Source organism: Pectinophora gossypiella, chromosome 20, assembly GCF_024362695.1.
Source record: "Pectinophora gossypiella chromosome 20, ilPecGoss1.1, whole genome shotgun sequence".
Classification (NCBI taxonomy): domain Eukaryota; kingdom Metazoa; phylum Arthropoda; class Insecta; order Lepidoptera; family Gelechiidae; genus Pectinophora; species Pectinophora gossypiella.
The window spans coordinates 12,148,372-12,161,238 of record NC_065423.1 but is presented as its reverse complement, the minus strand read 5'-3'; the positions used below and the strand labels follow the sequence as shown (position 1 = coordinate 12,161,238).

At 39.8% G+C, this 12,867-nt stretch overlaps 1 protein-coding gene across 2 annotated transcripts; it reads right to left on the bottom strand.

Annotated features, from left to right (window-relative positions):
- Window positions 1-476: 476 nt before the first annotated feature.
- LOC126376277 (uncharacterized) lies at window positions 477-11,196 on the bottom strand. Of its 2 annotated transcripts, none has more exons than XM_050023587.1 (7): window positions 11,100-11,196; window positions 6,655-6,831; window positions 5,669-5,822; window positions 4,347-4,467; window positions 3,615-3,746; window positions 2,629-2,842; window positions 477-1,914 (listed from the first exon to the last, which is right to left on the bottom strand). In XM_050023587.1, exons 2-7 carry the CDS (start codon window positions 6,821-6,823, stop codon window positions 1,760-1,762), a joined length of 945 nt encoding a protein of 314 aa, XP_049879544.1. In that variant the 5' UTR covers window positions 6,824-6,831; window positions 11,100-11,196; the 3' UTR covers window positions 477-1,759. The 2 variants fall into 2 exon arrangements, with proteins under 2 accessions (XP_049879544.1, XP_049879543.1); XM_050023586.1 differs by lacking the exon at window positions 11,100-11,196 and adding an exon at window positions 10,693-10,735.
- Window positions 11,197-12,867: the final 1,671 nt, after the last annotated feature.

Genomic DNA, 12,867 nt, shown 5'->3' with positions numbered 1-12,867 from the left:
AATACTAACCTCATCAACCGTGGTATCATTGAACCGCCAAAGGCCAATGACATGGCTCATGTAACGACTTACATCAGTAAAGTACTAAACAGTACCAACGGCTTAATGTGCCTTCCGAAGCACGAATCATCTTATTTCAGACATTCAGGTGATCAGCTGTTTTAACCAAACCAGAGCTCACAGAGTGATTTTTGTAATATGTCCCTACCGGGATTCAAACTTATCCCCTGAGGAATAATACCTTTAATGACTCACGTCAAAAGGGCGGTTTTTGGGAGCGCTGAAGGCTCTCACCCGGTACAACGTTTAAGACAACAGGCCTGAGGGTGCCCAGTTGGGCGCGAACCTCGGCTCAGGGCGTCGTCTGAGAGGAAAAATATTTGAAAGAATTAATCGACCCTTGTGGGTCGATAGCGATAAGCGCTGAATGAGGGAATCAAAAAGAAAGGAAAATAAATAAATACAACACAAAAAAGAACAGAAATTACCATTCCTTATTCACGTTGCCAAAGCCAATTTTATTAAAAATACTGAAATATCCATCGCCACTATAAATTATCATACAATTTACATTTAATATTAAATAGTTTTTGACCGATACAAAAATATCCTTATACAGTATAAGGACTCTATTTCTCTGTGACAAAGGTCGGCAATCTGCAGCTTGCGAGACTCATGCATCTCTTTATCTCCCATAAGCTAGTATTTTTTTTATAAAAAATAATTTAAAAATCTTTATTAGGCATCATTTTTCCACGGTCACTTACATCCTTTTATTTGATTTTTTTACTTACTTACCTGAATAATAGGCAATTATCTAATAATACCTTAAATATATTATTTAATTTGTTGTTACCATAAATACTAAATATAAATGAGTGTAGATTTTTTTGTTATGAATAAATAAAGTTCAAGTACTCTTTAGTAGTCGTTGGGAAGAAAAATGTTTGTGGCTCTTTGTTTGACTCTTTGGACTCAAAAGATCGCCGACCCTTACACTAGGGCACCATGGTAACGCCACCATGATGGTTTTCAATTGCACAACCAAATCTATTGAAGGAAGCTTGTTTTCTTCAATATTTTGTCGCCTACAAATTGCTTATTGTCATTTTTTTCAGCAGTGTAATTCTGTAAAGACCTCCTGATTTAACAAAATATTGTTTATTAGGTAAGTTTTCCTTTTTTTTTTGAATTGTTTGGCCTGGTTACTTAAACCTTTAGGCCACATCTTCATTTTGGAGCTGGTACCAGCAGACACATAGAAATATTCACTTATATTTTTTGAAATATTTTTATGAATGCGTTGACAGCGACTCGCCGAACGTCAATTCCCGCCATGTGAGTCTCTTTACGGCGAGTACACACATCTCCTAAGCATTATCCCGTTTGTCACAGAATATCTGACAGGTCCGGTTTTTTACAGAAGCGATTACCTGTCTGACCTTCCAACCCGCGAACGAAAACCAGCCCAATACAGTTTAGGTCACATACCTCCGAAAATGCATTTCTCGGGAATGTGGTGTTTTCCTTCACCGCTGAGCACGTGATAATCATTTATGATCCAAACATGAACTCTACATTCGACAATCATTGGTTTAGGCCTGTGCTTTGCGGCGAGTGTAAAAATATTTCAAAATATTGTTTTTCGGTCAATTCTTCTCGTCTCAAAATATGAGGTCAAGAGTTGAATTTTACAAAACTGCACGGCTGTTCACCAGATTCTATCTAATTATAATGCTATCCAAATAATTCTACGGTATTAGTCTACGGCTAATCTCCTAAAGGAACCAGGCATTCCCAGGTACTCCTCGTTGAACTTAGCAGCGCTTCTTCTGGATTCGTCTGTTACTAACTTGTCGAGATTCTTAACGATATCCTTTGCCTCTTGCCCTCTGAATAATTCTCTCCATTGCTCTGAAAATAGGAATCACATCAGGGGAAAGTCTTTAAGTTGCACCGATAATTGACAAGATATCGAAATCCAGGTTTAGATCGTACGGCCAGGTAATCTTCTTTTATCGTATGGGTTGTGAGGTGGAATACCAGTTTCATCAAACCTGGTGTCAGGGTTATTATTGAGCCGCCAATGGCATGCCCAAACCCTGACGTGACTCATGTAACGACTACATACTTACATCCGTATGTAAGTTACTGACACCAGGTTTGATGAGGCTGGTATTCCACCTCACAACCCACACGATAGAAGAAGATTACCCATTTACTACTTACGGAAGTAGTAACCGGGACCATTTACCGGTACAGGACGTTGATCCCGGTTACTGGTGTATATATAGATATATTTACGGCATATTTTATTTATGTTGGTAACTAATAATATTATGTTTATTGCACCATCACGCCTTCCAATGCATAAATTTCTTTCACCCTAAGCTTGCCTGGCAGAAATTGCTTTTTAGCAATAAGGCCGTCTATTGTGCCTAAATTTTATTCGTATGTATAAGTTTTGTGCAATAAAGAATTATTGATTGATTGATTGATTGAGGAAGCAAGAGAAGTATGTCAGGATTGAAGGAAATGTAATTACATAGTCTCTGCTTACCCCGGTGGGAAATTGGCGTGAGTGTATGTATGTATGTTCAATAAACCCACACGAGTCCCATAACTTACCGGATATTTTGGCCATCGACGGCGCATCACCACCATAGTCTTTGGGCAGTATTTCCTTCGGTATGTGTTTGTGAAGTTCCTCGTATGAGCTGTGTACGTGGAGTCTGCTTGCTACTTTCTCTCGCAAGGCTTGCTTGAGGAGGAAGACCAGACGGTCTACAAATGGTGGCGCGTTTAATATGTGGATGCCTTTAATTTTTGTTCCGAAGCCTTCCTGTAAATAGAATTATAGGTTGCTTAGTGCGTTTTTGTGGAAAAGTAGTCTTCGAGAAAAACTCTAGTATGGCATCTACAATACAATACAATACAAATACACTTTATTGCACCAAAATAAAAAGAAATAATTACAAAAAGTCTCTTAACCATCATCATCATGATGTTTTCAAAGATAGTATTGATATCTCAAGATGGATTAAGGGTGTAGGGTGCAATTATGCTCATACATTGCACACCCTTAATACAATAGGCATCGTAGGTCTTTAATGAATCATCATCATCATCACCAGCCCATTAACGTCCCCATTGCTGGGGCACGGGCCTTCCCTATAGATGGATAGGGAGATCGGGCCTTAAACCACCACGCGGGCCCATTGCGGATTGGTGGTTATTAACGACTGCTAATGCAGCCGGGACCAACGGCTTAACGTGCCTTCCGAAGTACGGAGGAGCTTGAGATGAAAACTTTTTTTTTGTGGTCACCCATCCTATGAAAGGCCTTTGCGAAAGTTGCTTAACTTCAACAATCGCAGGCCGAGCGTGTTTACCGCTGCGCTACCGAGCTCCTCACCGAGCGCTTTAATGAATAACATTATGTTATCGCTGTGGACTGTACGGTGACGAAAATAATATATTTTCCATTAAAATATTATATCATCGTGTTTAAAAAGACCAACTTTCTTAGTAGATTAAAAAAAATGCTCGTTTTGATAAACAATTGGACGCTTTCAATAGTCCAACAAAGAAGTCCGTTTTATTCCTATACTTACTGTGCAAAGGACTTCGGATTTCTTCACGACTACAGGATTAATTTTGCTGAGTACTCCTAGATGGATGTTGGTGAGGTCAATGACATACCTCTCAGACAAACTGTAGTCATAGTTCAATCTGTATTCGCCGATCTGAAACGTATAACAAGCAACATTAAAAAAATCAAAGCATTTTAAATTAAACAAGCTAGGTATCTAATATACTGACACAAAGAGCCGTGGTAGCCTAGTTGGTAGAACGCTTGCCTCTCACTTTGTGGTCGCAGGTTCGAACCTAGCAATGACTGTCATGTTTGGATCGTAAATCACGTACTCAGCGGTAAAAGAAAACAACGTGAGGAAACCCAAATTCCCGAGAAATGAATTTTTCAGAGGTATGTGGCCTAACCTGTATTGGACTGGTTCTACCTTCGCAAGTTGGAAGGTCCATGATTCTGAGTCGATATCAAGTGGAATTTCATGTCGGAAAAAATAAAGTTTTAGTACTTTGTTAATTACTTTCAGTTCTTTACTTTTGCAACGGAAAATTCCACTTGATATCAACTCAGAATCATGGTCTGAATCATCCCTCAAAGTTTATGTTACGATTTCACTAATACCCTGCATTATGACAATTTATCAGTCTATTTCCCATATAGATTCTCTGGTATTGGGTGAAAGATAAAACTACAAAAATATTGTCTAAATATTTTGAAAATAAAGATAATGATACTAAATAAGGAATGGACTTACCATGAAGCAATATCGGAAGTAAGTAAGTAGACTGAACTCGTCAAGTTTATCTGTGATGAACTGAGTCACCATCACGCGAGACTGATCTGTGGGACACATCTTTGGGAGAGGCGCGTAATTTCTGTAAGAGGGTATAATGATCTTAGCATCTGGAGCCATGGTGGTCCACTCAGAAGAAGCCTTGACTCTCACTATATTGCAGGTTTGAATACTATGGGCATCTAGGTGTTGGCGATGCTCTGCTCGATGAAATAATACAGCTGGACGATATTGTTAACGGCACTTTTATTAATTTTATAATAATAATATAATGTTTGACACACGATACACGTTAGTTAGATTCTAGAAGGCAAGTATTGCCACACTTAAATATTAAAATATAATTTTAATGGGGATGCCAACAAATACCAACACGGGTCTAAACCAGTGACGCGCTATTTCCGGGAATATTCCCACTTTAGGTAAGCATAAAAGTCATATTAAAAAAGCCTCCGAATCAAAGTACAAGAAAGAATAATTTGAAAAAGAAAGCACCCAGTGTCCTGACTATTAAAGAGTTTTTACAACAGAGACTTTCCCACTTTGGGAACATTCGCAAAAACGGAATAACATTGGCTTAAACCAATGATTTCCGAATTTATTATCGAATTCATGTGCTCATCGGTGAAGGAAAACATAGTGTCGAAAACCACATTCCCGATATATACGTTTTGGAGGTATGTGAGAAAGAGATGACGTTTGCCTTCTACGCTGTTCTTGGATCGCATAAAAAACCTAGAATACGTTCAGCTTGCCTTCCAGCGCGTGTTGTAAAATACGACAAAGGAATTGTATAATTTCATATAATATTCGTCTTAATCTCGTAGGTCTTTACGTAGCATCTGCAGTGTTAAGTTGAGTGATAGAGTGAGAAATAGTGTGATAAGGAGATATGGTGTAAAAGACGATAAGGGAATGTTAGGTTGGTTTGGACACGTAGAGCGGATGAAAGATAATAGAATTGCAAAAGTAAAGTAAGGTATATAAAGCGAAAGTTGATGGTAAGGCTGGCAGAGAGACCGAGAAGGACTTACATTGACCAAATTGGAGATGTTCTTAGAAAATGTTTAATACGATCTACTCTGAACCGGCGTGCGTGAATGAAGCGATTGATGAATGTGGAGCAAGCAAGAGAAGTGTCAGGATCGAACTCTCTCTGCTTACCCCGGTGGGAAATAGGCGTGAGTTTATGTACGTATGTATTCGTCTTAATACTTTCTTTCAGTGCCTGCAAGTCATATAGTGATTACTTGGAGTTTACGAGTGTGTGTTAATGTACTTACATAACATCCCAAAATTTGGCGAATTCATCGACAGTTCTGTGCAAAGAGATCTCTGGCATCATGCCTCGTGACGTCAGCAGGTGGTCTATCTTCTTCTTAGCGCTTTCCACTGATCCTCTAGACAAAATGAAGATCCGCTCTAGCATTGCTCGACCTAAAATTATGATACGTAGATTTAAAAAATATATATTAGGCCTAGTTAAGTTCAAATGCACTGCAATGTTAGTGTAAAAATGTGAACCAACACTGAAATGTCTCCATTCTTACGAACGCACAAACGCTAGATTGGAATACTAATTGAAATAATGTGAATCGGCCAATTCTACTATTTCCCCAAGCAGTATCCTGATTTTTCAAAGGGTCCGCTTACCTAACCTAAATATTTGACAGGTCCGGTTTTTTACAGAAGCCACTACCTGTCTGACCTTCCAACCCGCGAAGAGAAAACCAGCCAGCCAGTTAGGTCACATACCTCGAAAATGCATTTCTCGGGAATATGGGTTTCCTCACGGTGTTTTCCCTCACCGCTGAGCACGTGATAACCATTTATGACGCAAACATGAATTCCAAAACAAATTCGACAATCATTGGTTTAGGCCTGTGCTGGATTCGAACCTGCGACCTCAAAGTGAGAGGCAAGCGTCCTACCAACTGGGCTGGCACGGCTCCATTCATTACTACTATTTATATAAGTATGTTCTCGCTGTGTGCAACACCAGTGTGGTTCTGTGGTACACCAGCTTGCTTCTCAAAAGAGGAGCGCCAGCTCGTGGCCTGGTACCAGACTTGCACCAATGAGTTATTAACACTAACACAGTGCTCGACCATTACAGATGGCGATATGGCTCACCAGTAACGTTGGTCTAACAGAACCCTCGGTGAGGTGTGGGTACTTAGTTCATCTTGTGATGGATGTAAATCTGACTACGCCAATTAGTAGAATCATGAGCTTATGACATAAAGATAAAATCAATGAAGCAACTTACTCATGTATTTGTTCGCTTCTTCCAAATGTGGTTGCTTTTTACACCAGTCCTCGATCTGATCCAGACTTTCTTTGATCCTGTCCACATCATCTATGTCATAGAACTTTCTAGCCTTTTCCACGTCGTCTTTTGTCACCACGATGAGAGGGTGCGTCGGTATGACTTCCATTTTTGTGTCTGAAATTATTGCAATTAAAGATATTATCAAGCAAAAATCATTTGAGGAAAAGAAGCAGCGCGTGTCCTTTCTATTAAAGAGTTTTTCGACAACTCAACGTGACAGTTTTTTTTGACGTGACTTATTGTAGATACATGGCCGGATAAATGGGGAGCGCTGAAGGCTCTCACCCGGTACAACGTTTAAGACAACAGGCCTGAGGGTGCGCAGTCGGGCGCGAACCTCGGCTCAGGGCGTCGTCTGAGAGGAAGAATATTTGAAAGAATTAATCGACTCTAGTGGGTCGATAGCGAAAAGCAGTCTATTAGAACGCGGTATCGACATTAATAATAATAATAATAACGTTTATTGAAATAAGTTTTTACATTTTATGCATTAAAACCCTGTCTCCCAAACTAGGCAAACCTGTGTCTTGGGAGACAGTGCCTTCCCAATCTATGTACTTATACTTATAAACTAATTAAACAGTGGCAATATTACGGTATTAAAGTAATAAAAAGAAAATTAAAATTAATGAGAAAAAAAAGAGAAAATAAGTGTGTAGTGTGAATGTGTATGTGGTTTGTGTGCGTGTAGTGTGAATGTGTGCATGTGTGTATGCGTGTGTGAGTATAGGTTGGTAGTCTCTTGGTAATTGCACCAATACATTGTTGTTAGATTCTAATAAGATTACACACATATGTATCGTTGTACTCACAACCCAGGCTTCTGTATAGCTTGCCTACCTCTAGGAACTATAAGTACTGCGTCCGACTGTGACGCTTGCACTACGTGTGACGTCATGACAGGGACTGTGCCTTAGTAATCATTGTGCCTTGCTTCTATGTAAGTGTTTGCGTAATAAACGTATTTCATAGTGACGTAGTCATTTTCATACTCCCGTGTTACGCGGCTAGGACAAACCCTCTCTTCACAATTGGCTTCCAACGTGTAGCCAACGTGAAGTTAAGCACTTTCGCAAAGGCCGGTTATAGGATGGGTGACCAAAAAAAAAAGTTTTCATCTCGAGCTCCTCCGTGCTTCGGAAGGCACGTTAAGCCGTTGGTCCCGGCTGCATTAGCAGTCGTTAATAACCACCAATCCGCAATGGGCCCGCGTGGTGGTTTAAGGCCCGATCTCCCTATCCATCCATAGGGAAGGCCCGTGCCCCAGCAGTGGGGACGTTACTGGGCTGGTGATGGTGATGGTGTAGCCTCACACTGTGTGTTTTTTTTTATTTAATTTGATTTGATTATTGCTTTAGGTTGGAAATACACACAGTAATCCTTGTCAATAACGAACCTGTATTTACCACTTCTAATCTATTTACAGAAATCAAAAACGCCTCAAGTGGGGTCCTCTAGTGTAATGTACACTCTATTCCGTTTGCTTAGTGGCTTGTTTACGTCAAACCTACGTCAAACGTCGTCGCGGGTTGGGTAAAGTTGGAGTGTGCATAACATTACCTATGTTATTGAAGTATTTACCATATACAGAGTGTTAGTGATATCGTAACGGATATTTTAAGGGATGTTTGAGCACATGATTCTGAGTCAATATCAAGTGGAATTTTCCGATTTCATGTTTTTTCCGAGAGAAAATTTCACTGGATATCAACTCAGAATCGTGGTCTAAATCATCCCTTTCAGTATTCGTTACTGTGTCACTAACACTCATAACTATTTGTATGGCTACCTTACGTACGGGGTGTGACATCGTAACGAATACTGAGAGGGATGATTTACACCACGATTCTGAGTTGATATCAAGTGGAATTTTCCATCGCAAAGAAAGCGCTGTATATGTATATGTACATAAAATATGTACGGTCACGAGCATTAATATGTATACACTTTGGTACCATGTCACATTAACTTTTTTGACAAATTGAACTGTAAGTCTCACTAAATGTCAAATATGTTAGTGCGACAGAGTCCTAAAGTGGGTACATTATATTGCTCGTGACTGTACGATAAGGTGGAAAGTCCAATCAGTTTCTTGCAAAATAATAAAATAACTGGTTGCACTTAAAAACCTCCAGGGTACATGTCGTTTCTGTAATAGATCAAAACACCTACAAAAACATAAATTGTATAATTATGACAACTAACGGTTCATCATTTCACCACTTTTCAAATAATTCGCTGGGCTCAGTGACTGCACTTTTGCCTTTGATTGTACGTATATCAGTACTTTGTATGTTGCTACGTTACGAAATTTAGGTTTGTATGACATGTCCATACATGAAATGGAAGGACATTCGAAGTAAAAATATATAACTCATTTTACGAAATATTGCATCACGATTGTAGAGTGGTCAATGTTTAAAGTAAACCAAAGGCATTACTTAACACTCACACGTCTCAACTATAAACATGCTCGAAAAAACTTTTTCTCGAACCACCAACCTCATTAACCCTAGTGTCAGGGTTATTATTGAGCCGCCAGAGGCCCCTTACATGGCTCATGTAACGACTACATACTTAATCTGTAGTAAACGGGTACCAACAGCTGAATGTGCCTACCGAAGCACAGATCATCTTACTTACGGACAAGCGGATACATAAACTGCCTATATACGTCCCACTGCTGGGCACAGGCCTCCCCTCAATCAACCGGAGGGGGTATGGAGCATATTCCACCACGCTGCTCCACTGCGGGTTGGTGGAGGTGTTTTTACGGCTAATAGCCGGGACCAACGGCTTAACGTGCCTTCCGAAGCACGGAATCATCTTACTTTTTCGGACAATCAGGTGATTCAAGCCTGAAAAGTCCTTACCAAACAAAGGACAGTCTCACAAAGTGATTTCGACAATGTCCCAATCGGGAATCGAACCCGGACCTCCAGATCTTGAGCCTATCGCTCTAACCACTAGACCACGGAGGCCACGGACCACGAGACCACGGAGGACAAGCGGATGATCAGTCTGTAATGTCCTAACCAAACTGGGGACCACCAAGTGATTTTTGTGATATGACCCCATCGGGATTCGAACCCGCTGCTGTGAGTAACCCAACGCCAACGCTCAACCTCTAGACCACGGAAGCCGTTAACTAATTGCACTCCCCGGACACTTCGTACAAAAAACCTCGTTTTACACAGACACTACACATTGACATCATCGTACACGCGCATCTGTGTGTGTGACGTCTGACGCCATACGATTCAAGTCTAAACTGTGTTCGAGGGGGTGAGGTAAATCTAGCTCAGACGCCGGTGGGGAGCGGAAATGTGCCGTTCTATACGTGGTATTATTTCTTATTCTATGCTAATTGTATTGAACTAGACCTTCTGTCCAGTATTGTAGTAATTACTAACATTTACGTTTCATACGTTTCTTTTCATTTCCTTTAACAGACAGTCTGTTATTATACTGTAGGTAAAGTTAGTTAATGATTTCCTAGCAAAACGTTTAAGTAAGTAATTATTTAGAATACTTATTATTATAGACAAAGATCTAGCGTCACAAAGGATAAATTAAATAATACATTTGAAAAAATCGGATAAGTAAAACAGGGTGTTAGTGAAATCGTAACGAATACTGAGGGGGACGATTCAGGTCATCATTATGAGTTAATATCAAGTGGGATTTCTCGTCGCAAAATTCGTTTGTTTTTTTTTATTTTTTTTTTCAATTCTTTACTTTTGCGATGGAAAAATCTACTTGATTCAACTCAGAATCATGGTGTGAATCATCCTCCTTAGTATTTGTTAGGATTTCAATAACACCCTATATACTTGTATGGCTTGTATGTACTTTTACAGGATGTCACGAAAGATGTTTCGCGGCCGTGGCGCTACTGTCGCAGATTCTGCATAGAATTATAATAGTAAATAATAATTAAATAATAATAATAATCGGCAATAGTCCTACACGAACCGGGGATTGTCTTTGGGTGCACTCCCATAGTGCATACAGGGATAATCGCCGGTTGGTGTCACACCACATTTAGATTAAACTGTCTTAAGGGGCCTCTACGTGTTGGCTTCGGTCCCACGCACGCCTTCCAAAAGTCCGGGCCTCCATAGGCCCGAGATATGAAAAAGACATACAATAATAATAATAAAATATTTCCACAAAAAAAATACAACAATTTTGAAGTGTGTTTTTGATTATGACTTGACAATTATTATTAGTTTCATTAAATTTCGTCGACTTATTTTAAACCTAGTTTATATTTAATGTTCGTTTTGTAATAATACTGGTAAACTTCAGTGGTATAATAGGTACAATTTAAAAAAAAAAGAAAAAATAATAAAAAAAATATTTAAAATATGAATGCTTACCTTTCAAGTAACGTACACTACCGACCAGCTCGATCGCCGTGATTATTGTCACACGTCGGTCAAGATTGTCCTTATGGTCAAATGCAATACTCGTCGAGGTCAGTCCAGACTAGTTAAGATGGATAAACGACGGTGAGATTTTACCTACGAGGACAGATTTGTATCAGGTAAAGTATGAGGCAATTATTATTGAAACAATTTCTCTCTCTTTATTTAAGAGCTGCGCTCTTGTCGGTGGAGTAATCGCCATTCCTCTCTTCTTCCCGCCAAATCCTTCACCTCCTGATACGACACGACCTGCACCTTCTCTTTTAATTGTTTCACAAAATGTTCTCCTCTCTCTCTCTCTCTCTCCCTTTCTCTCTTCCCTTCAATTTTTCCTTCTTTGATGTTTTATTACAAATGAATAATGAAACATTTTTTTTAATTACTTCTGCGTAATAGTATTATTTTTATTTTGTGGTTTATGGTAATAGGCTCACCATCATAGGCTCATAGGTATGTAATAACATGGGACTTAAACACAGCTGGTGAGGAGTGGGTGTATATATTATACACCTCTGCCTACCCCTTCGGGAATACAGGCGTAATGCTGGATCTCTGTCGCGTCTGCAGGTTGTATATTCTCTGTATGTCACAATTACGTATGACTTCTACGAGCGTAGGTTAGTAGTAAATATTTGCACTAGTTTTCCTCTTCCACGCTGTATCGTGGTTAAACATACAAATCCGTATCCTTGCGTATGATCTATGTGAAAAAAAAAACCCAGACAAGTGCGAGTTGGACATGCGCACGAAGGGTTCCGTACCATTGACTAGGTAAACAACAATCGCCTTTCGAGCCCCTTTAAATATTTATTTTATTTTGTTTTTAGTATGATGATTCCGTGCTTCGGAGGGCACGTTAAGCCGTTTGCTGTAGAAACACCTCCACTAACCCGGAGTGGAGCAGCGTGGTGGAGTATGCTCCATACCCCCTCCGGTTGATTGAGGGAGGCCTGTGCCCAGCAGTGGGACGTTTATAGGCTGTTTATGTATGTATGTTTGTTTTTAGTATTTGTTGTTATAGCGACAACAGAAATACATAAATGTCTAGCTATCGCGCTTCTTACAGCCTGGTGATAGACAAACGGACGAACAGACAGACAGCGAAGACTTAGTAATAGGGTCCCGTTTTTGCCGTTTGGATACAGAACCCTAGAAATGACGTTCCATTACGTCAAACCCACCACATTGAATGGTAAATTGTCACAATGTACTACTTTTACGCTTCTAAGCAATGACGCGTCTAAATAATGCTTAAAAGTAAGCGTCAGAGAGAGTACTCCGGGCAGAAGGCAAGAGGGAAACCACTATCAACGAATTCCCTAAAAATGTAACATAGCGAATGCTACACCGACAAGAGCGTGGCTCTTAAAAAAATCCCATACAGTTTGATGATTAAATATCCTACATCTTCTATCGTGTGGATTGTGAGATCAATGACCGACCGCATCAACTCTGGTGTCAGGGTCACTATTGAGCCGCCAAAGGCCCCTGACACGGCTCATGTAACGACATACTTAAGTAAATAATATTTATTAAAAGTTTCGTAAAATGCACCTTTGGACTGCCTACCCGGTCACGGACAACGGGCGAGAGGTTACGTATATGTATGATATCAAAAACATTAATAAAATGCGGTCGAATTGAGAACCTCCTCCTTTTTTGAAGTCGGTAAAATGAAAAAGAAAAGGTTCATTTTACAGGTGTAACTTAAAATAAAATT

Excerpts from the sequence above, each read along its gene's own strand:
- LOC126376277 (XM_050023586.1), bottom strand. The coding sequence starts at position 10,720 with ATGGGAGTGCACCCAAAGACAATCCCCG. Across the intron at positions 5,823-6,654 it reads AGAAGCGAACAAATACATGA|GTCGAGCAATGCTAGAGCGG; the intron begins GTAAGTTGCTTC and ends TCATAATTTTAG. Across the intron at positions 4,468-5,668 it reads GCCAAATTTTGGGATGTTAT|AAATTACGCGCCTCTCCCAA; the intron begins GTAAGTACATTA and ends ACCCTCTTACAG.